At 48.3% G+C, this 22,171-nt stretch overlaps 1 protein-coding gene across 1 annotated transcript in view; it reads left to right on the top strand.

Moving 5' to 3' along the window:
* LOC145350232 (SPRY domain-containing protein 3-like) overlaps positions 1 to 22,171 on the top strand; it is a 321,444-nt gene that overhangs the window by 285,400 nt on the left and 13,873 nt on the right. Inside the window, exon 8 of the mRNA XM_080199294.1 lies at positions 3,254 to 3,311. Coding sequence (XP_080055420.1) covers positions 3,254 to 3,311 — 58 coding nt within the window. The remainder of the gene's footprint in view (positions 1 to 3,253; positions 3,312 to 22,171) is intronic.

Raw genomic sequence — 22,171 nt, 5'->3', positions numbered from 1 at the left:
CTGAGGGGTGACCTGATCGAGGGGTATGAGATGATGAGGGACACGGACAGAATGGATAAGGAGCAGCTGTTCCCCTTAGTTGGAGGGTCAGTGACAAGGGGACAGAGGTTCAAAGTGAGAGGCAGGAGATTTAAGTGGGCAAGTGAGGAAAAATGTTTTTACCCAGAGGGTGTGAGGATCTGGAATGTGCTGCCTGGGAGGGTGGTGGGGGTGGTGGGGGTGGGATGCCTCACATCCTTAAACCAGACCTGGATGAGCACCTGGCACATCATCACATTCAGGGCTATGGGCCAAGTGCTGGCAGATGGGATTAGGTGGGAGTTCAGATGTTTCTAATGTGTTAGTGTGGACTTGATGGGTCAAAGGTCCTCTTCTGAACTGTATGGTTCTGTTACTCTGATGAGCACAAGGGGGGGGAAATGGGGGGAGGGTTGTGCAAGGATGGGGGAGTGATTGGAAGGACAGGGGGCATGATGGAAAGCAGAGGACCAGGAAGGTGGAGGAGGATGACGAACATTGGAAAGCAGAGGGAAGATTGAGGTGGAGGGGGGAAGTTGGACCCCATTTTAGTTAGCAGTGACTGAGTAAACCTCCTCCACACTCGCTCCAGAACAATTACATCCTTCCTGTAATGTGGTGACCAGAACTGCACACAATACTCCAGCTGTGATTTCACCAGTTTTTTATACATTTTCATCATTATATCTCTCCTGATATATTCTATACCTCTGCCTATTCATAGGCTTTCTTTACAACCTTATCAACCTGTACTGCTACCTTTAGGGACCTGTACACTTGCACATCAAGATCTCTCACTCATCTCGCCCTCTTGGTACATTTCCATTTATTGTACATTCCCTTTGACCTCCCCAAACAGATCATCTCACACTGATCAAAGCTGAACTCCATCTAACTTTCCTGCCCACTTCACCAACCCATTGATATCATTTTGGAATTATAAGACCTAAGACCATATGGACAGTGTGGCCTCAGTCCCAGGACAGTTTCTGAACCTTCACTGGACAGTCTTTTAAATTTAGCACCTAGAGAATCTTTCACTTTGTTCCTTGACACCCCCCTCGACCTACCTTCAGTACGCCCTCTCGTTCCCCTCTCCCTCAGCGCTGTCTCCATCACATCCGTCCCTCTCATTCCCCTCTCCCTCAGCGCTGTCTCCATCACATCCGTCCCTCTCATTCCCCTCTCCCTCAGCGCTGTCTCCATCACATCCGTCCCTCTCATTCCCCTCTCCCTCAGCGCTGTCTCCATCACATCCGTCCCTCTCGTTCCCCTCTCCCTCAGCACTGTCTCCATCACATCCGTCCCTCTCGTTCCCCTCTCCCTCAGCACTGTCTCCATCACATCCGTCCCTCTCGTTCCCCTCTCCCTCAGCGCTGTCTCCATCACATCCGTCCCTCTCATTCCCCTCTCCCTCAGCACTGTCTCCATCACATCCGTCCCTCTCGTTCCCCTCTCCCTCAGCACTGTCTCCATCACATCCGTCCCTCTCGTTCCCCTCTCCCTCAGCACTGTCTCCATCACATCCGTCCCTCTCGTCCCCCTCTCCCTCAGCGCTGTCTCCATCACATCCGTCCCTCTCGTTCCCCTCTCCCTCAGCGCTGTCTCCATCACATCCGTCCCTCTCGTTCCCCTCTCCCTCAGCGCTGTCTCCATCACATCCGTCCCTCTCATTCCCCTCTCCCTCAGCGCTGTCTCCATCACATCCGTCCCTCTCGTTCCCCTCTCCCTCAGCGCTGTCTCCATCACATCCGTCCCTCTCGTTCCCCTCTCCCTCAGCGCTGTCTCCATCACATCCGTCCCTCTCATTCCCCTCTCCCTCAGCACTGTCTCCATCACATCCGTCCCTCTCATTCCCCTCTCCCTCAGCGCTGTCTCCATCACATCCGTCCCTCTCATTCCCCTCTCCCTCAGCGCTGTCTCCATCACATCCGTCCCTCTCGTTCCCCTCTCCCTCAGCACTGTCTCCATCACATCCGTCCCTCTCGTTCCCCTCTCCCTCAGCACTGTCTCCATCACATCCGTCCCTCTCGTTCCCCTCTCCCTCAGCACTGTCTCCATCACATCCGTCCCTCTCGTTCCCCTCTCCCTCAGCACTGTCTCCATCACATCCATCCCTCTCGTTCCCCTCTCCCTCAGCGCTGTCTCCATCACATCCATCCCTCCTGCTGATGCCTCAGTTTCCACTCTCAGCACGGCCAGTGTGCCCGGTGCCTGGTGTATCTCAGTGACAGTGTGAAAGGGAAGTGAAAACAGAAGCTACTGACCTCTCCAGTCATGGATGAAGTTGGCTGGGTTTGTGCCACTTATAGACAGTCAGGAAACACCATTCTGGTTACCCGCTTGTGGGGTATTTTGTTTGATGGAGGGGGTGAACGTGATTCCAGGAAGTTGGCCTGGAACACTCATGAAATGCAAATATGGTTCTTGACGTTGTTCAGTGGGAAACAGGACCCACCCTCCTGAAAATCAGGAGAACTAAATTCTAAACTTTTTTCCCCACAGTTGGAACCACCTCCCCCCGCACCTCCCCCCCCACCTCCCCCCGCACCTCCCCCCCCACCTCCCCCACCGTCTCACCAAATTCACACCACTGGCAATGTGGGAAATTCTGAAATTGTGTTTTGAGAGGAGGGATGTGTAATTTTTACCGTGAGAAACACAGTCAAGTTAGAAATTTTAATGGCTTTAGCATTCTTGAGGGTGGATAACTCATAGAATCCCAACAGTGCAGACCCACTGAGTCTGCACAATCCCATCCAGACCCTAACCCCTTTACCCCACATATTTACCTTGCTAATCCTGTTGACGCTAAGGCGCAATTTAGCATGGCCAATTAACCTAACCTGCATATCTTTGGACTGTGGAAGGAAATCGGAGCACTCGGAGGAAACCCACCCCGACACAGGGAGAACGTGCAAACTATGTATGGACAGTGACCCAAGCTGGGAATCGAACCCGGGTCCCTGGAGCTCTGAGGCAGCAGTGCTAACCCACTGTGCTGCCATCTTCTCACAAACTCCCAGACCCAGATGACATGCATCAGAGGGTCCTTAGAAAAATCAGGCTCTGGCCATCATTTTCCAATTGATGATGGGCTGAATGGCCACACCTTGTGCTGTAATCGTTCCAGAATTTTATGATTATTTAACAACAAAGTTTAATAGAAATGGTTTAAAATGTTGGACTTTTTCCTGCTGCATTCTCTCCATTGCTTGGATCTTTTATTTTCCAGGATTATCCCAAGCAGAGATACCCAGGCTGGAACAAAGGCTCGGTGGCATATCATGCAGGTAGGAATCTCAGTTTGTACGTGGGATTAGACAGTACTAGTTTTAGAAGTGCAAGGGGCACAGTGATTAGCACTGCTGTCTCACAACACCAGGGGCCTGGGTTCGATTCCTGGCTTGGTTCACTCTCTGTGTGGAGTCTGCACATTCTCCCCGTGTCTGCATGGGTTTCCTCCCACAGTCTGAAAGACGTGCTGGTTAGGTGCGTTCGCCATGCTAAATTCTCTCTCAGTGTACCCGAACAAGTGCTGGAGTGTGGTGACTAGGGGATTTTCACAGTAACTTCACTGTAAACCTACTTATGACAAATCAATAAACTTTAACTTGACTGCACTGATGCAGCTTTATGCTGGTAACAATGTTGAATGAGATTGATTTAATTTTTAAAGTTACTCAGCGAGCTCATGGGGTCTGGAAGGTGCTGCCTGAAAGGGCGGCGGAAGCAGATTCTGGAATAACATTTGAAAGGGAATTAGGGAATTATGGTAAAGAAATTGCAGGGTTCTTAACACATTCGGATCAGGATGCATCCAATATGCTGCAGATATCATTCCTTTCAGCACCATATCCGTCCACCTTCTCCACCACAGGATCATTTCTGGGATATCCCAGAACCTGTGAAGCTGCAACAGGCAAATGATCTGTTGGCAAACATTCGCAAAACTAGTTGGTGGCATCTGCTCAGTAGGTAAAGGTAAGTGTGATAATGTTTAGCATGTCATCTCTGATTGACAGTAAATTATATCATAGGAGTGTCAGATAAGATCAATGGTCATCTTTGCATTTGACTAGCAGCTAATGAAGGTTTGTCTTTATACAGCCCAAAAATAGTAGTTAAGGGCCAATGATCAGTCAGTAATATGAAATGATGACAATGCCAATAATGATGAAACCTCCCAAAGCCAAAAATTAGACTCAATGCTTCTCTCTGGAGCTGAGCAGAGTCAGATTCAACATTAATCAGAGTAAACAAAGCAAAATTATTGGTTGCTCTTCTGAAGGTATATTGTGAAACTGCCGCCCCATTCCAAAATGTGAAGAATCGCTGATAGCTTCAGATTAAAATGAAGCAATGCTTCAGAATTTTGCAAAGCATCTTTAACATCCTTGTCTGCCTTCTCACATTCTGTATCCAGTCCCACAATAGTCTGACAAATGGAAACTATGCAATGGCTCCAATGAGGAAGTGAAATTGGGAACAAAATTAGCCTTGGCAATTTACTAATCCTAGCAAATACCTCAATTGTGTCACATTCATTGGATGTGGTGTTTTAAAAATAGCGTCCATCTTTCCCAGTGCTTTCTGTAAACCTTTACTATCAATAACATGACACAAATACTGGCCTAACATCTGGAAACTTCTCTCTCTTGATATGCAGACCCTGTCCTTGTATTTCCCAAGATGGCAGCAGAGGGAAGCAACTTCTCCCAACCTGTGCCCAGCTATCCTCTAATTCTATCTTTTACTCTCATTCTATGCTTTTAAAACTTCATTCTAATCCTTTTCTCTACACCCTAGCTATGGCTGTAACACTACATTCTGCACTCTTTCCTTTCCTTCTCTATGAATGGTTTGCTTTGTTTGTGCAGCACACAAGAAACAATACTTGGCTAATGACCTCCACAGGCCACAGACTGTCCCTTTGCAGCACAAGGTTTCTCAGGATGCAGCAATCATGATGATGTGGGGCCCTCGCTGTGCTGAGTACTGAGGGGCCTTGTCTGACTGGTCCAAACATCTGAAATGCATCTTCAAGAAGTCAGTAGTTTGCTCCATGAATCTAGCAGAATGTGTTGCGTTGTACCTCCTCTCTGAAGTGTTCTGTGGCCGGTGGATAAGGGTCATTAGTCCTCCAGCTTCCAGCTGGGGGAAGCCCTCGTCACTGAGGAACCAACTCTCTCAGTGCTGAGCTCCCTCTAATCTCTGAGGGAGCCGTGAGTGACGCAGGGTGTACGAGGTGTGTGAGCTCTCTGGGTACCTCGCCCTGGATCTGCTTTCTCTGTTCCCCAAACGAGCTGGACATTCCGAGAGCGAAATCCTTTTCTATTAATGGATCACCCTGACTGCTACAAGGGAACTTTCAAAGCCACATGTGTGCAGCCAATGGTGTCCTGTACTTGCAGGAAGCCTGAAGTTACAGTGAATCCCACACCTCCAGCAGTCTGGTTTACTTCATCCATGTGGAACTGCATAGAATGGTGAGCTTTATTAAGAAGGGTATCTGTCAGCTCCCTCACATAGTTGCATGTGGTCAATTATTGGATTCAGTAAAGGTCCCGACTGGAGCCCTGACAGGATTCAGTGTGACAGTCATCTTCAGAACAAGTGGCACACAGCCCAGATCTGTGTGGGGTCAGTTTCTTGGGAAGAATGTGGCGTATATGAACTGTCACATCCTGAGACAATCGAAAATGTTTGTGGATCTGTCTTTCCATGTGAGAGCTGCGTCTTCTGTAGACACTTGGTCACACCAAGCATCTCTGTGGATCTTAACCCTCCCGGGGTCTTTGATGGCTCTTGTTCCTCAGAGTGAGCACCTCCCCTGAGCAGTGCCAGTGGACACATGTCCGTCCTATCCTCGTTCTAGTCAAAGCTATCGAGAAAACAGCATTTCCTGCATTCCCCAGTCCTTCTGGGATCTGTGAATGGATACAATCGAACAATCAATGGCAGTTCCTCCATGTACAAGACCAGAGTCTGAACTCAAGTTCTTCACTTGCCCCTAGTCTGTATGTGGGAGACAACAGGGGGCCTAAACATCACCCTCGAAAGTGACTGTCAGTTCACAGTGAGGGTCCTCATTAGACCCTCGGTCAGGTTATTATTGTGAGTTCTCCTCCAATAGCCTTGACAATAATTGCCCCTTGAGAAGGTGGTGGTGAGCTGCCTTCTTGAGCGCACTGCAGTCCATGTGGTGTAGGTGCACCTACAGTGCTGTTAGGGAGGAGTTCTAGGATTTTAACCCAGCGTCAGTGAAGGAATGGTGATATATTTCCAAGTCAAAATGGTGAGTGTCTTGGAGTGGAATCTCCAGGTGGTGGTGTTGCCAGGTATCTGCTGCTCTTGTCCTTCAAGATGGTAATGTTATGGTTTGGAATATTCTGTCTAAGGAGTGTTGGCGAGTTCCTGCAGTGCTCTGTATATTGGTGGTGGAGGGAGTGAATGTTTGTGGAAGGAATAGCAATCTATGGGGCTGCTTTGACCTGGATGGTGTTGAGTTTCTCGAGTGTTGTTGGAGCTGTACCCATCCAGGCAAGTGGGGAGTTTTCCATCACACTCCTGACCTGTCCCTTGTAGATGGTAGCCAGGCTCTGGGGAGTCAGGAGGTGAGTTCCTCACTGCAGGATTCCCAGCCTCTGAGCTGCTCCTGTAGCCACTGTGTTTATGTGGCTGGGTCCAGTTCAGTTTCTGGTCAATGGTCACACCCCCAGGATTTTGTATCTGATTTGATTTGATTTGATTTATGATTGTCACATGTATGAACGTACAGTGAAAAGTATTGTTTTTTGTGCACTACACAGACAAAACATACTGTTCATAGAGAAGGAAAGGACAAAGTGCAAAATGTAGTGTTACAGTCATGGCTAGGATGTAGAGAAAGATCAACTTAATACGTGGTAGGTCCATTCAAAATTCTGACAGCAGCAGGGAAGAAACTGTTCTTGAGTTGGTTGGTGTGTGATCTCAGATTTTTGTATCTTTTTCCAGAAGGAAGAAGGTGGAAGAGAGAATCTCCAGGGTTCGTGGGGGTTTTAATTATGCTGGCTGCTTTGCCGAGGCAGTGGGAAGTGTAGACAGAGTCAATGGATGGGAAGTTGGTCTGAGTGATAGACTGGGGATTCAGCAATGGCAATGCCATTGAACATCAAGGGATGATTGTCAGATTCTCACGTGCTGAGATGGAAAGCTTGCTCTATATTGTGGAGTAGTTGGTTGGGAAATTGGAATAGGAAGGGGAGTGGATGTGGGAGAATGGGATTGAGGAGGGAATGGGATTGAGGAGGGGAGGGGCGGTGAAGGTGGCAGAAGTTTTGGAGAGAGGCAGTGAGTTGAGGATGGGAAGACTTGGGTAAATTGAGCGAACATTCGATGGTTACTCTCCTGTAATAGTGAGCAGAGTGAGTGTGATACACATTTCATCAACTGGCACATGTAACTAGATCCCATTAGTCCTCGCCGACGCAAGACCCTCAGTTTAAGAAATTTAATCTGAGCTGATTCAACAGTGCAGTTGGAGAATGTGTTCCAGGCTGTGTTTGGAGGGACAGTGAGTGAGGACTCTGGGGTGACTGGGGGGGGAGTTGGGGTTCTTGCGGGGGCTGGTGGGGGGATTCAGACCGAGGAAACAGAGTCGGCTGGTTGGTAACTTTCCCTCCATCTGCTGTGAGAGGGAGATGACAGCAGACTCTGCAAGGCAATATTATGTTTCTGTTGATCAGCTATGTCCATTCCCCATGGTAACTAGGCTTTAAAACAAGCCAAAATAAACAGGCAGTGAGCAGAGCCAAGGACCTGTTTCTGTAATCATGGCGAGCTGAAGAGAACATTAGATCCCTCTGCTGCTGGACTGCGTGGAAATACATCACTGAGGAACAGCTCTGATCTTTCTCTGCCCCATCACACAGTTATTGCAACAACCCCGTGTGCTGCAGTCATGGTGGGGGCGATGGGGAGGGGGGAGTGGGAGGGTCTCAGCTATCACCTCCCATCAGCATCACTCCCTCCCCCACTGGGACACAGCTGTGTGAAATATCGAGAGTCAGGAAGGAAATCTTTGTTTAATCTCAGGACTAATGACGCATTGGACAGATTCAATCAAAGCACATCCCAAGAGGGGGTATGGATCTGAGTGAAATTGAGATCAGTGACAGGAGGATTACAGTACAGTCTCTTCCAGTCACAACAGCAGGAAAAGGCCATTCGGTCCATTCTGTATTTGCTAGCCCTTTGAAAGAACTAACTGGCACAAACCCCCTGCCCTTTACCCCAGTAACCCTGAAAAAATTCCCCTCCCAATGTTTATCCAATTTTCTTTTGAAAGTGAATCTGCTTCCGCTGCCTTTTTCAGACAAAGCCTTGCAGATCACAGCTCGCTGTGTAAAAATCAATCCAGCTGATGTCACGGCTAGTTCCTTCACCAATTCTCTTCAACTGTGTCCCCTCTGGTTACCCACCCTCCTGCCACTGGAAATAGTTCCTCTATCCAAAACTCTTCCTGAGTTTGAACACCTTGAATAAATTCCTCCTGAACCTTCTCTGCTCCAAGGAGAACAATCCCCGCTTCTCCAGTCTCTCCACATTAACTGAAATCCCTCTCCCTCTGCACCCTCTCCAAGACATCCTTCCTAAGCTCAGAATTGATTCTCTCACTGGTACACACAGAAGCTACTGTTCATCCCTGACGGATGGAGTGTATATATTTGAGTTGGTGACAGGATACTGATTAACGAGGCTGTTTGGCAGAACATTCAGAAATCGATAACATAGTCAGGCAGAATCAGCACGACTTTTTTGAGGTGGTAACAAAGAGGGTAGATAAAGAGGAACAAGAGGATGTAATATACTTGGATTTCCTAAACATGTTCGATAAGGTACCGCACAATATTTGGCATTTCAGCTACGACTCATCAACTTTTACAGATGTCCCATAGAAAGCATTCTTTCTGGTTGTATCACAGCTTGGTCTGGGCTCCTGCTCTGCCCAAGACCGCAAGGAACTACAAAAGATCGTGAATGTAGCGCAATCCCTCACACAAACCAGCCTCCCATCCATTGACTCTGTCTACACTTTCCACTGCCCCGGCAAAGTAGCCAGCATAATTAAGGACCCCACGCACCCCAGACATTCTCTCTTCCACCTTCTTTCTTCGGGAAAAAGGCATAAAAGTCTGAGGTCACACACCAACCGATTCAAGAGCAGCTTCTTCCCTGTTGCTGTCAGACTTTTGAATGGACTTACCTCGCATTAAGTTGATCTTTCTCGATACCCTAGCTATGACTGTAACACTACATTCTGTACTCTCATGTTTTGTCTGTATAGCACGCAAGAAACAATACTTCTCACTGTATGTTAATACATGTGACAATAATAAATCAAATCAAATCAAATCAAATCAAAAAGCTGCTTAATAAGATAAGGGCCCACGGTTGGGGATAGTACATTCACATGGATAGAGAATTGGCTAACTGACAGAACTGGGATAAGAGGGGCATTTTCAGGGTAGCAAATTGTAACTAGTGAAGGGATCAGTGCTGGGGTCACAATTATTTGCAAGATACATTCATGATATAGACGAGGGGAGCACATGTACTATTACCATGTTTGCAGGTGACACAAAGATAGATGGGAAGTGCTGAGGATGACATTGAAAGTCTACAGAGAGATATAGACTGGATAAGTAAGTTCAAAAATTATGCAGATGGAATATAATGTCAGAAAATGTCAAGTTATGCACTTTGTTAAGAAGAGTGAAGGAGCTGAGTATTATTGAAATGGAGAAAGACTGCAGAAAGCTGCAGCACAGGGGGGATTTGAGGGTCCTCAGATCATAGAATGAGGATATCTTGCCAAAACTATAGAAAGCACTAGTTAGACTGCACCTAGTATACTGTGAACCAGGTTCAATTCCTGGCTTTGGTCACTGTGTGGACCCTGCACATTCTCCCCATGTTTGCGTGGGTTTCCTCCGGGTGCTCCAGTTTTCTCCCACAGTCCAAAAGAAATGCTGGTTAGGAGCATTGGCCATGCTAAATATTCCCTCAGTGTACCTGAACAGGCGCCAGAGTGTGGCAACTAGGGGATTTTCACAGTAACTTCATTGCAGTCTTAACGTGAGCCTACCTGTGACACTAATAAATAAACTTTAACAATTGGATAACTTTTTCAAAGAGCCAATTCTTCACCCCTCCAGCCTCGCAAATGCCCCCCTCCACCCTCGCAAACTCCCACCCTCCATCCTCGCAAACTCCCACCCTCCACCCTCGCAAACTCCCACCCTCCACCCTCGCAAACTCCCACCCTCCATCCTCACAAACTCCCACCCTCCACCCTCACAAACTCCCACCCTCCATCCTCGCAAACTCCCACCCTCCACCCTCGCAAACTCCCACCCTCCATCCTCACAAACTCCCACCCTCCACCCTTGCAAACTCCCACCCTCCACACTCCCATCTCCATCCTCCGTTTTCTCTCCAAGATCTGGAATGTGTCACATCCCAGATCCTTTCCCATCTTCCCCAGAACTCCATGTTTAATCCCTCCAATCGGATTTGTGTATCTGTCACAGCACTGAGACAGCTCTTAGCAACAGCTGAGATCCTGTCTGACTGTGACAAAGACAGACTTTCACCCCTCATCTTTCTCCAGCTGTCTGCAGCCTCCAACATGGTTTGGTCACACAGTCCTTCTCCAACACGGTTTGGTCACACAATCCTCCAACACGGTTTGGTCACACAATCCTCCTCCAACACGGTTTGGTCACACAATCCTCCTCCAACACGGTTTGGTCACACAATCCTCCTCCAACACAGTTTGGTCACACAATCCTCCTCCAACACGGTTTGGTCACACAATCCTCCTCCAACACGGTTTGGTCACATAATCCTCCTCTCTCACCTCTCCACTGTCACCCAGCTGGGTGGGGTTGCTCACCGCCTGGTTCCAGCCTTATCCAATCACAGCCAGAGAATCACCATCAATGGTTTCTCTTCCTGATTCCCACACCGTTACCTCTGGAATCCCCCGAGGATCAGTCCTTGTCCCTTCCTGTTTCTCATCCACACACTGACCCTCGGTGACATCATCTGAAAACACAGCGTTAGTTTTCACATGTACACGGACCACACCCAGCTCCACCTCTCCAAATCTCTGCTTCCTCTAATTTATTGGATTCTTTGTCTGACATTTGGAGTCCACACTTTAGAAAGGATGTTGCGGTTTCAAAGAACAAAGAACAACACAGCACAGGAAACAGGCCCTTCGGCCCAACGAGCCGGCGCTGCCAGTTTCGGGCGAGTACAGTGGATATTCATTATAACGGGACCAGGAGTCTGGGAACTGAGACTGTTACTTCACAGCAGAAAAGGTGAAGGGAATGGTTAACATTTATACAAGGTTTTGATAGGGTAAATAAGGAGAAACAGAGGGAAACGCAGCTTGAAGAGAATCGGTAACAGAAGCAGAAGAGATTTTTCACAGCGAGTTGTTGTGTTCTGGAACATTCCGTCGGAAAGGGCTCTGGAAGCATATCCAATCTGAACTTTCAAAAGAGAATTGGAGAAATCATTGGAAAGGAGGAATCTGCAGGGCTGTGGGGAAAGGGCAGTGCGAGTGGAATGAATTGGGTTCAAAGGGCTAGCACAGGCACAGTGGGCTGAGCGGCCTTCCGTGCTGCAAGACTTGATGGTCCCAAGCCTCAAGAGTTTGAAACAAAAGCACAAAATGCTGGAAAATCTCGGCAGGTCTGGAAGCATCGGAGGGGAAGAGGAACAGAGTTAACGTTCCGAGTGGGCAGGATTCTTCCTCAGGATAAGAATGTGATGGATTTGATATTATAAACCAGAGTGTGGACGAGATGGGGCAGTGATTGGTGAGAGATTACAGACAGACAGAGAGCCAGCTGGGCCAGAGGGGGAGGGAAGGGTTTATACACTGAGATAGAAAATGTATGGCATATAAAAAAAAGTAAAGTTAGAATCACAGAACCATAGAACCCTACAGTACAGAAAGAGGCCATTCAGCCCATCGAGTCTGCACCGACCACAATCCCACCCAGGCCCTACCCCCATTTCCCTACATATTTTACCCACTAACCCCTCTAACCTACACATCCCAGGACTCTAAGGGGCAATTTTTAGCACGGCCAATCACCCTAACCCGCACATCTTTGGACTGTGGGAGGAAACCGGAGCACCCGGAGGAAACCCACGCAGACACGAGGAGAATGTGCAAACTCCACACCAACGGTGACCCGAGCCGGGAATCGAACCCGGGTCAAAGTTGGAGGATTTGCACCTCCTGCTCTGATTGGGAATGTTACCTCCCTCAGGACTCAACACTGAGTTCAACAACTTTAGACTGTGACCTTTCCCCTCCATCTGAATTCTGTTTTTTATATGCCGTACATGTTTAATTTTAATGCAGAAACCCTCCCCCTCCCCCACTGGGCCTTCTGTCACTTGTTCCTAAGTTTTGCTGTATCTTTCGTGCAATCTCTCCCAGCTACACTGTCATTCTAAACAGATCCTTCCTCTCTTTAATTCTGAAGAAGACTCATTTTGGACTCAAAACGTGGACTCAGTTTCTCTCTCTCCACCCACGCTGCCAGACCTGCTGAGATTTTCCAGCACTTTCAGTTTTGTTTCAGGTTTCCACCGTCTGCAACATTTTGCTTTGAACCTGGACATCAGTCTGTGTGAGCAAGAGTCAGCCCTCACCTCAGGTACAGCACGGCTTGGCTACAGGAGCTCTGACTAGCAACTGACCACAGGTCAAGAGAAGTGTGGATGACTACAGCTTGGGTGGAATCAGTTATTTCAGCATCTCCCTGAGAGCCAGAGAACAGAAAGAGAAAAGCAACGCTCTCACAGAGAGAGAGAGAGAGAGGGTGTCTGGAGAGGGACAGGGTGAGACATCACCACCTTCTGGCCCCCAGCTCCCAGCAGCAGAGACACAGCCCCTGGGGCACGAGCTAGTTGACCCACCGTATAAACTTCACTCTGGATTTTGACTCCACACAGCGATATATTTGGGAAAGGTCTGTTTCAGTTCTATTTTAATGACTTACTGGAAGGGTTGAATCTGCTTTTGGAAATCGGCAACTGCCAGCCAGGAGGAAGTATAGAAAATGTTTGAGCTTCAGCCAATGGAATAGCGTTAGACGGCTGCTCCAGCACTGGGTGAGGGGAAGCTGCATTCAGCTCCTGTTTCCTCACAACCCCAGCCCTGGCTCAGGATTATTCCCTCCTCTGAGTCAGAATACACTAATCAATCACTCCTGACAACAGAGAACGAAACCCAGCCTGACAGTCAGGGTATAGCACTGAGGGAGTGCCACACTGTCAGAGGGTCAGTGCTGAGGGAGTGCCGCACTGTCAGAGGGTCAGTACTGAGGGAGTGCCGCACTGTCAGAGGGTCAGTGCTGAGGGAGTGCCGCACTGTCAGAGGGTCAGTGCTGAGGGAGTGCCGCACTGTCAGAGGGTCAGTGCTGAGGGAGTGCCGCACTGTCAGAGGGTCAGTACTGTGGGAGTGCCGCACTGTCAGAGGGTCAGTACTGAGGGAGTGCCGCACTGTCAGAGGGTCAGTGCTGAGGGAGTGCCGCACTGTCAGAGGGTCAGTGCTGAGGGAGTGCCGCACTGTCAGAGGGTCAGTGCTGAGGGAGTGCCGCACTGTCAGAGGGTCAGTGCTGAGGGAGTGCCGCACTGTCAGAGGGTCAGTGCTGAGGGAGTGCCGCACTGTCAGAGGGTCAGTGCTGAGGGAGTGCCGCACTGTCAGAGGGTCAGTGCTGAGGGAGTGCCGCACTGTCAGAGGGTCAGTGCTGAGGGAGTGCCGCACTGTCAGAGGGTCAGTGCTGAGGGAGTGCCGCACTGTCAGAGGGTCAGTGCTGAGGGAGTGCCGCACTGTCAGAGGGTCAGTGCTGAGGGAGTGCCGCACTGTCAGAGGGTCAGTGCTGAGGGAGTGCCGCACTGTCAGAGGGTCAGTGCTGAGGGAGTGCCGCACTGTCAGAGGGTCAGTGCTGAGGGAGTGCCGCACTGTCAGAGGGTCAGTGCTGAGGGAGTGCCGCACTGTCAGAGGGTCAGTGCTGAGGGAGTGCCCTATACTGATCTCTGGCCAGTAATCAGAATGAAGAAACCTGATCGATCTTCCTGTGTCGGACACTGAGGCGAGCTCACTGTCCCAAACGCTGCAGCGCAATCAACTCAGTTAGTGCGAGAGACTCCAGATGCAAACACAGCAGGAGAGTCAGGTACAAAGAGAGCGAGGTGTACAGGGAACGAAAGAGATAAGCTGACAAAAAGACAGAGAGAGAAACAGACAGAGAAATATAGACAAGGAGATTCAGATAGAGAGATTCATAGAACATAGAACATTCCAGTGCAGTACAGGTCCTGCGGCCCTCGATGTTGCACCGAACTGTGAAACTGATCTGAAGCCCATCTAACCAACACTATTCCAATATCATCCATGCGTTTATCCAATGACCGTTTAAATGCTCTTATTGTTGGTGAGTCCACAACTGTTGCAGGCAGGGCATTCCACGCCCTTACTACTCCCTGAGTAAAGAACCTTCCTCTGACATCTGTCCTATATCTATCACCCCTTAATTTAAAGCTATGTCCCCTCGTGTTAGCCATCTCCATCCAAGGAAAAAGGCTCTCACTGATCACCCTATCCAATCCTCTGATCATCTTGTATGCCTCAATCAGGTCACCTCTTAACCTTCTTCTCTCCAATGAAAATAACCTCAAGTCCCTCAGCCTTTCCTCATAAGACCTTCCCACCATACCAGGCAACATCCTGGTAAACCTCCTCTGCACCCTTTCCAATGCCTCCACATCTTTCTTATAATGCGGCGACCAGAACTGTACGCAATACTCCAAGTGCGGCCACACCAGAGTTTTGTACAGCTACAACATGATCTCACTGCTCCTAAACTCAATCCCTCTACCAATAAAAGCTAATACACCGTACACCTTCTTAACAACCTTATCAACCTGGGTGCCAACTATGGCCTGGTAGGTGTGGATATGATCAGCGCAACTTGTAGGCCAAAGGGCCTGTTTGTGCTGTAGTGTTCTATGTTCTATGTTCTAACTTTCAGTGATCTATGCACATGGACACCGAGATCTCTCTGCTCATCTGCTCACTACCAAGTAACTTACCATTAGTCCAGAACTCTGTATTCCTGTTACTCTTTTCAAAGTGAATCACCTCACATTTTTCCATATTAAACTCCATTTGCCACCTCTTGGCCCAGCTCTGCAGCTTATCTATGTCCCTCTGCAAACTGTAACATCCATCCTCACCGTCTACAACTCCTCCGACTTTGGTGTCGTCAGCAAATTTACTAATCCATCCTTCTACACCCTCATCTAGGTCATTTATAAAAATGACAAACAGCAGTAGCCCAAAACAGATCTTTGAGGTACACCACTTGTAACTGAACTCCAGGTTGAATATTTCCCATCAACCACCACCCTCTGTCTTCTATCAGCTAGCCAATTCCTGATCCAAACTGCTAAATCACCCTCAATCCCAAGCATCTGTATTTTCTGCAGTAGCCTACCATGGGGAACCTTATCAAACGCTTTGCTAAAATCCATATACACCACGTCAACTGCCTTACCCTTATCCACCTCTTTGGTCACCTTTTCAAAAAACTCGATAAGGTTTGTGAGGCGCGACCTACCCTTCACAAAACCGTGTTGACTATCCCTAATCAATTTATTTCCCTCTAGATGATTATAAATCCTATCCCTTATAATCCTTTCCAAAACTTTGCCCACAACAGAAGTAAGGCTCACTGGTTTATAATTACCAGGGTTTCTCTACTCCCCTTCTTGAACAAGGGGACAACTTTTGCTATCCTCCAGTCTTCTGGCACTATACCTGTAGACAATGACAACCTAAAGATCAAAGCCAAAGGCTCTGCAATCTCCTCCCTAGCCTCCCAGAGAATCCTGGGGTAAATCCCATCTGGCCCAGGGGACTTATCTATTTTCACACTTTCCAGAATTGCCAACACCTCCTCCTTATGTACCTCAATCCTGTCTAGTCTAATAGCCTGTATCTCAGTATTCTCCTTGACAACATTGTCTTTTTCCTGTGTGAATACTGACAAAAAATATTCATTTCACGTCTTTCCTATCTCTTCAGGCTCCCCACACAACATCCCACGACTGTCCTTGACAGAGAGATTCAGAGAGAGAGAGAGTCAGACAGGAAGATTCAGACAGAGAGAGAATCAGACAGAGACAGAATCAGACAGAGAGAGATTCAGACAGGAAGACTCAGACAGAGAGATTCACACAGACAGGCAAGCGTTCATGTGCGGACAGCAGAGTGGCGAAGGTGATTGGTGGTTGCAGGTCACATTTCCATACTTGCAGTCACTGCGACCAGAAGGTGGTTTCTGGAGGAGCTGCTGTGAATGGACAGATACGGTGAGGTGCCTGAAGATTGGAGAGTGGCAAATGTTGTGCCTTTGTTTAAAAAGGCTGCAGGGAAAAGCCTGGGAACTACAGGCCAGTGAGCCTCACATCTGTGGTGGGTAAATTGTTGGAGGTATTTTGAGAGACAGGATCTACAGGCATTTAGAGACGCACAGACTGATTAGGGACAGTCAGCATGGCTTTGTGAGTGGAAAATCATGTCTTGCAAATTTGATTGAGTTTTTTGAAGGGGTAACCAAGAAGGTAGATGAGGGCAGTGCAGTTGATGTTGTCTACATGGACTTTAGCAAAGGCTTTGACAAGGTACCGCATGGTAGGTTGTGGCATAAGGTTAAATCTCACAGGATCCAGGGTGAGGGATCTAAATGGATACAAAAATTGGCTTCTTAACAGAAGCCAGAGGGTGGTTGTAGAGAATTGTTTTTCAAACTGGAGGCCTGTGACCAGCGGTGTGCCTCAGGGATCAGTGCTGGGTCCACTGTTATTTAGAACATAGAACATAGAACATTACAGCGCAGAACAGGCCCTTCGGCCCACGATGTTGCGCCGACCAGTTAAAAAAAAACAACAATGACCCACTAACCTAAACCAATCCCTTTTCGTCCATAAACCTATCCACAGACCTCTTAAACGCCCCCAAACTAGGCGCATTTACAACTGCAGCAGGCAGGGCATTCCAATCCCTCACCACCCTCTGGGTAAAGAACCTACCCCTGACATCTGTCCTATAACTACCCCCCCTTAGTTTAAAGCCATGCCCCCTCGTGCTAGATTTTTCCGTCAGAGGAAAAAGGCTATCACTATCCACCCTATCTAAACCTCTAATCATCTTATATGTTTCAATAAGATCCCCTCTTAGCCGCCTTCTTTCCAGCGAAAACAACCCCAAATCCCTCAGCCTCTCCTCATAGGATCTCCCCTCCATACCAGGCAACATCCTGGTAAACCTCCTCTGCACCCTCTCCAAAGCCTCCACATCCTTCCTGTAATGTGGGGACCAGAACTGCACACAATACTCCAAGTGCGGCCGCACCAGAGTTGTGTACAGTTGCAACATAACGCTACGACTCCTAAATTCAATCCCCCTACCAATAAACGCCAAGACACTGTCATTTATATTAATGATTTGGGTGAGAATATAGGGGGTATGGTTAGTAAGTTTGCAGATGACACTAAGATTGATGGCATAGTGGACAGTGAAGAAAGTTATCTCCAATGGGATCTTGATCAATTGGGCCAGTGGGCTGATGAATGCGAGGTGATGCATTTTGGTAGATTGAACCAGGGCAGGACTTACTCAGTTAATGGTAGGGCGTTGGGGAGAGTTACAGAACAAAGAGATCTAGGGTTACATGTTCATAGCTCCTTGAAAGTGGAGTCACAGGTGGACAGAGTGGTGAAGAAGGCATTGGGCATGCTTGGTTTCATCGGTCAGAACACTGAATACAGGAGTTGGGACGTCTTGTTGAAGTTGTACAAGACATTGGTAAGGCCACACTTGGAATACTGTGTACGGTTCTGGTCACCCTATTATAGAAAGGATATTATTAAACTAGAAAGAGTGCAGAAAAGATTTACAAGGATGCTACCGGGACTTGATGGATTGAGTTATAAGGAGAGGCTGGGCAGACTGGGACTTTTTTCTCTGGAGTGTAGGAGGCTGAGGGGTGATCTTATAGAGATCTATAAAATAATGAGGGGCACAGATCAGCGAGATAGTCAATATCTTTTCCCAAAGGTAGGGGAGTCTAAAACTAGAGGGGATAGGTTTAAGGTGAGAGGGGAGAGATACAAAAGTGTTCAGAGGGGCAATTTTTTCACACAGAGGGTGGTGAGTGTCTGGAACAAGCTGCCAGAGGTAGTAGTAGAGGCGGGTACAATTTTAAAAAACATTTAAACAGTTACATGGGTATGATGGGTATAGAGGGATATGGGCCAAATGCGGGCAATTGGAATTAGCTTAGGGGGTTTAAAAAAGAAAGGGTGGCATGGAGAAGTTGGGCCGAAGGGCCTGTTTCCATGCTGTAAACCTCTATTGGAGACTTAGACAGTTCCAGTTGGGGATGGACACTCAGTCCATGTGTATCAATTTTCGAACCCCAGAGCCTTTCTACTCTGAGGCTTTCTGGGATGGTCAGTTTGAGAATTGTATCCTGGGTAAATGGAAGAGCGTTCTGTGGTGACATTTGAACAGAACGGTGCTTTGCAGTGTCTCGGTTTTGGTTCAGTGTGAGCTGTGTGCTGGTCCCAGACTCTGTGAAACTCTGTTTCAAACATCAGCAGCTGCCGTCTGGAGCACAATCCGATATAACCAGTAACAGCTGAGTGGACAACCAGCCAGCAGAGAGACATCCAAACACAGAGAGAGAGTGAGAGAGAGAGAGGGAGAGAGAGACAGAGCGAGAGAGTGAGAGAGACAGAGTGAGGGAGACAGAGAGAGTGTGTGTGTGAAAGTGAGAGTGTGAGAGAGACAGAGTGAGAATGAGAGACAGAGTGAGAGGGAGAGAGAGAGGGAGAGAGTGTGTGAGAGAGAGGGAGACAGGGAGTGAGAAAGAGAGAGAGAATGAGAGAGAGAGACTGAGTGAGACAGAGAGAGAGCATGAGAAGGAGAGAATGAGAGAGAGGGACTGAGTGAGTGAGAGAGAGCGAGAATGAGAGAGAGAGAGAGAGAGAATGAAAGAGAGAGAGAGAATGAAAGAACATAAGAACATAAGAAATAGGAGCAGGAGTAGGCCATCTGGCCCTTCGAGCCTGCCCCGCCATTCAATAAGATCATGGCTGATCTGTCGTGGCTCAGTTCCACATTCCCGCCCTCTCCCCATAACCTTAATCCCCTCGCTTATCAAAAACCCATCAACCCGCGTCTTAAAAATATTTAGCGAGGTAGCCTCCACCACTTCAACGGGCAGAGAATTCCAGAGATTCACCACCCTTTGAGTGAAGAAGTTCCTCCTCAAATCCATTCTTTATCTTTATCTTTATCCCCCCCCTTTATCTTGAGGCTGTGCCCCCTAGTCCTATTATCCTTTCTGAGCGGGAAGAGTCTCTCCACCTCTATCCTATCCATCCCATTCAACATCTTATACGTCTCAATGAGATCTCCCCTCATTCTTCTAAACTGTAACGAGTACAAGCCTAGTTTATTCAGCCTCTCCTCATAGCTCAACCCCCTCAACTCCGGCATCATCCTAGTAAACCTCCTCTGCACTCCCTCCAAGGCCAAAATATCCTTGCGTAAGTACGGCGCCCAAAACTGCACACAGTACTCCAGCTGCAGCCTCACCAATGCCCTATACAGCCGCAGCAAGACCTCCCTACTTTTATATTCAATCCCCCTCGCTATGAAGGCCAGCATCCCATTCGCCTTCCTGACCACCTGCTGCACCTGCAAGCTGGGTTTTTGCGACTCATGCACAAGGACCCCGAGGTCCCTCTGCACCGAGAGAGACTGAGTGCAAGAGAGAGAGTGCGAGAGAGAGAGTGGGAGACAAAGAGAGGGAGAGAGTGAGAGACAAAGAGAGGGAGAGAGTGAGTGGGAGAGAGAGACAGAGAGAGAGAGTGTGTGAGAAAGAGAGTGTGACAGAGAGAGAGAGAGCAAGAGTGAGGGGGGGAGAGAGAGTGTGACAGAGAGTGAGAGGGGGAGAGAGTGCAAGAGAGAGAGCGTGAGAGAGTGTGTGTGAGAAAGAGAGCGAGAGAGAGTGTGTGTGTGAGAGAGAGCGAAATAGAGAGAAAGAGCAAACTAGAGAGAGATGGAGAGCGAGAGAGAGTGTGTGTGCATGTGTGTGTGTGAGAGAGAGAGTGTATGAGAGAGAGAATGTGTGTGAGAGAGTGAGAAAGAGAGTGAGAGAGAGATAGCAAAATTGAGAGAGAGAGGAAAGTAAGAGAGAGAGAAAAACAGAGGGAGAAATAGAGAGCACAAGAGAAAGTGGGAGAGAGAAAGAGCGAGAGAAACAGAGAGAGCGAGGGAGGGAGACAGCGAGATAGAAATAGAGAGCAATAGAGATAGAGAGAGCGAGAGAAAACGTGAGAGAGCGAGAGAGAGCCAAAGAGAGAGAGAGGGAGAGAGAAATAGAGACAAAGAGAGGGCAAGAAATAGCGAGCGAAAGCAAGAAATAGAGAAAAATAGCGAGGGAATGGCAGAGGATGAAACAGTGAGAGAGACTGAGAAAGAGATAGCTAGAGAGGCAGAGTGAAAGTGTGAAAAGGCAAGATGGAGAGCAATACACAAAGAGCAAAAAAGAGGAAACAGTTTGTTTGCGAGTGTGTGAGAGAGAGACACCAAGAGATGGAGAGAAACAGAAATAGAAATAGAGGCAGAGAGTGATACAGAAAGTGAGTGAGTGCGAAGCAGAGTGATAAGGTGAGATAGAAAGAGAAAGAAAGGAATGGGGTAGATTGAATGTGAGAAACAAAAGGAACCAAGGGGAGATACACTCAGAAAGACACAGAGGGAGAGAGAGAGCCGGAGAGAGGGAGAGACAAGAATAGAAAATTAGCATGAGATGGGTAGAGAGAGTGCGACAGGAAGTAAAAGAAAGAGAGAGCGATGGATTGCTGTGTATTGAGAGGCAGAGTTGGGATTTCCCCATTTCCTGAGAGTGAGATTGTGATGAGTGACAGACTGGTTTTAACACCTCTGAGCACCTGATCCCATCTCAGACAGCAGAGCTGGTGTGCCAGGGGTTAGCCAGAGGTTGTGTTGGGCTTTCCAGTTGTGTTTGAAGATCATCCAGCAGTTTCCACCAACCTCAGTCTGACTCATTCTGTCAATATTTTTCTACTTTTCACCTTGGGTTTGGCTGCCGGCACCAGCCTGTCCTTTCCTTCATGTTTTGTGCCCTTCTGCAGGAAACAGACACGGAATGCAGATGATTTTCCAACACTGAATGATCTCAAACACTCGTGTCCCACTCCTACCCTCTCTCTGTCTTATCTCTCTCTCCCTAACTCTTCATACTGAACACAGCCACGCTCCCCCACAGTGCCTACATTGCGGGACTTAGTGAATCAGCTTGGGCAAAAACCACAGGGGATTCAGTGACTACATCACTTGTAATAACTCAGTGAATATGGAGTACAGGGTGAGGAGCAGATAATATAATACAGGGAGAGAGACAGTAACAAGGACTGAGAAAGACTGGGTGGCACGGTAGCACAGTGGGTTAGCACTGCTGCTTCACAGCTCCAGGAACCTGGGTTCGATTCCCGGCTCGGGTCACTGTCTGTGTGGAGTTTGCACATTCTCCTCGTGTCTGTGTGGGTTTCCTCCGGGTGCTCCGGTTTCCTCCCACAGTCCAAAGATATGCGGGTTAGGTTGATTGGCTGTGCTAAAATTGCCCCTTAGTGTCCTGAGATGCATAGGTTGGAGGGATTAGCGGGTAAAATATGTAGGGATATGGGGGGGTAGGACCTGGGTGGGAGTGTGTTCAGTGCAGACTCAATGGGCTGAATGGCCTCTTTCTGTACTATAGGGTTCTATGACTTTCTATGACTAACACTGGTTGGAGTCAGACCCTGCACAAAGGAAGATGGTTGTGGTGGTTGGAGGTCAATCATCTCAGCTCCTGGACGTCTCTGCAGGAGTCCCTCAGGGGAGAGTCCGAGGCCCAACCATCCTCAGCTGCTTCATCAATGACCTTCCCTCCATCATAAGGTCAGAATTGGGGATGTTCACCGATGATTACACAATGTT

This window comes from Carcharhinus amblyrhynchos, chromosome 11 (genome assembly GCF_965287045.1).
Source record: "Carcharhinus amblyrhynchos chromosome 11, sCarAmb.v2.hapA, whole genome shotgun sequence".
Lineage (NCBI taxonomy): Eukaryota > Metazoa > Chordata > Chondrichthyes > Carcharhiniformes > Carcharhinidae > Carcharhinus > Carcharhinus amblyrhynchos.
Note: the sequence above shows the minus strand (reverse complement) of the source record. Positions and strands in the feature narration are given on the sequence as shown.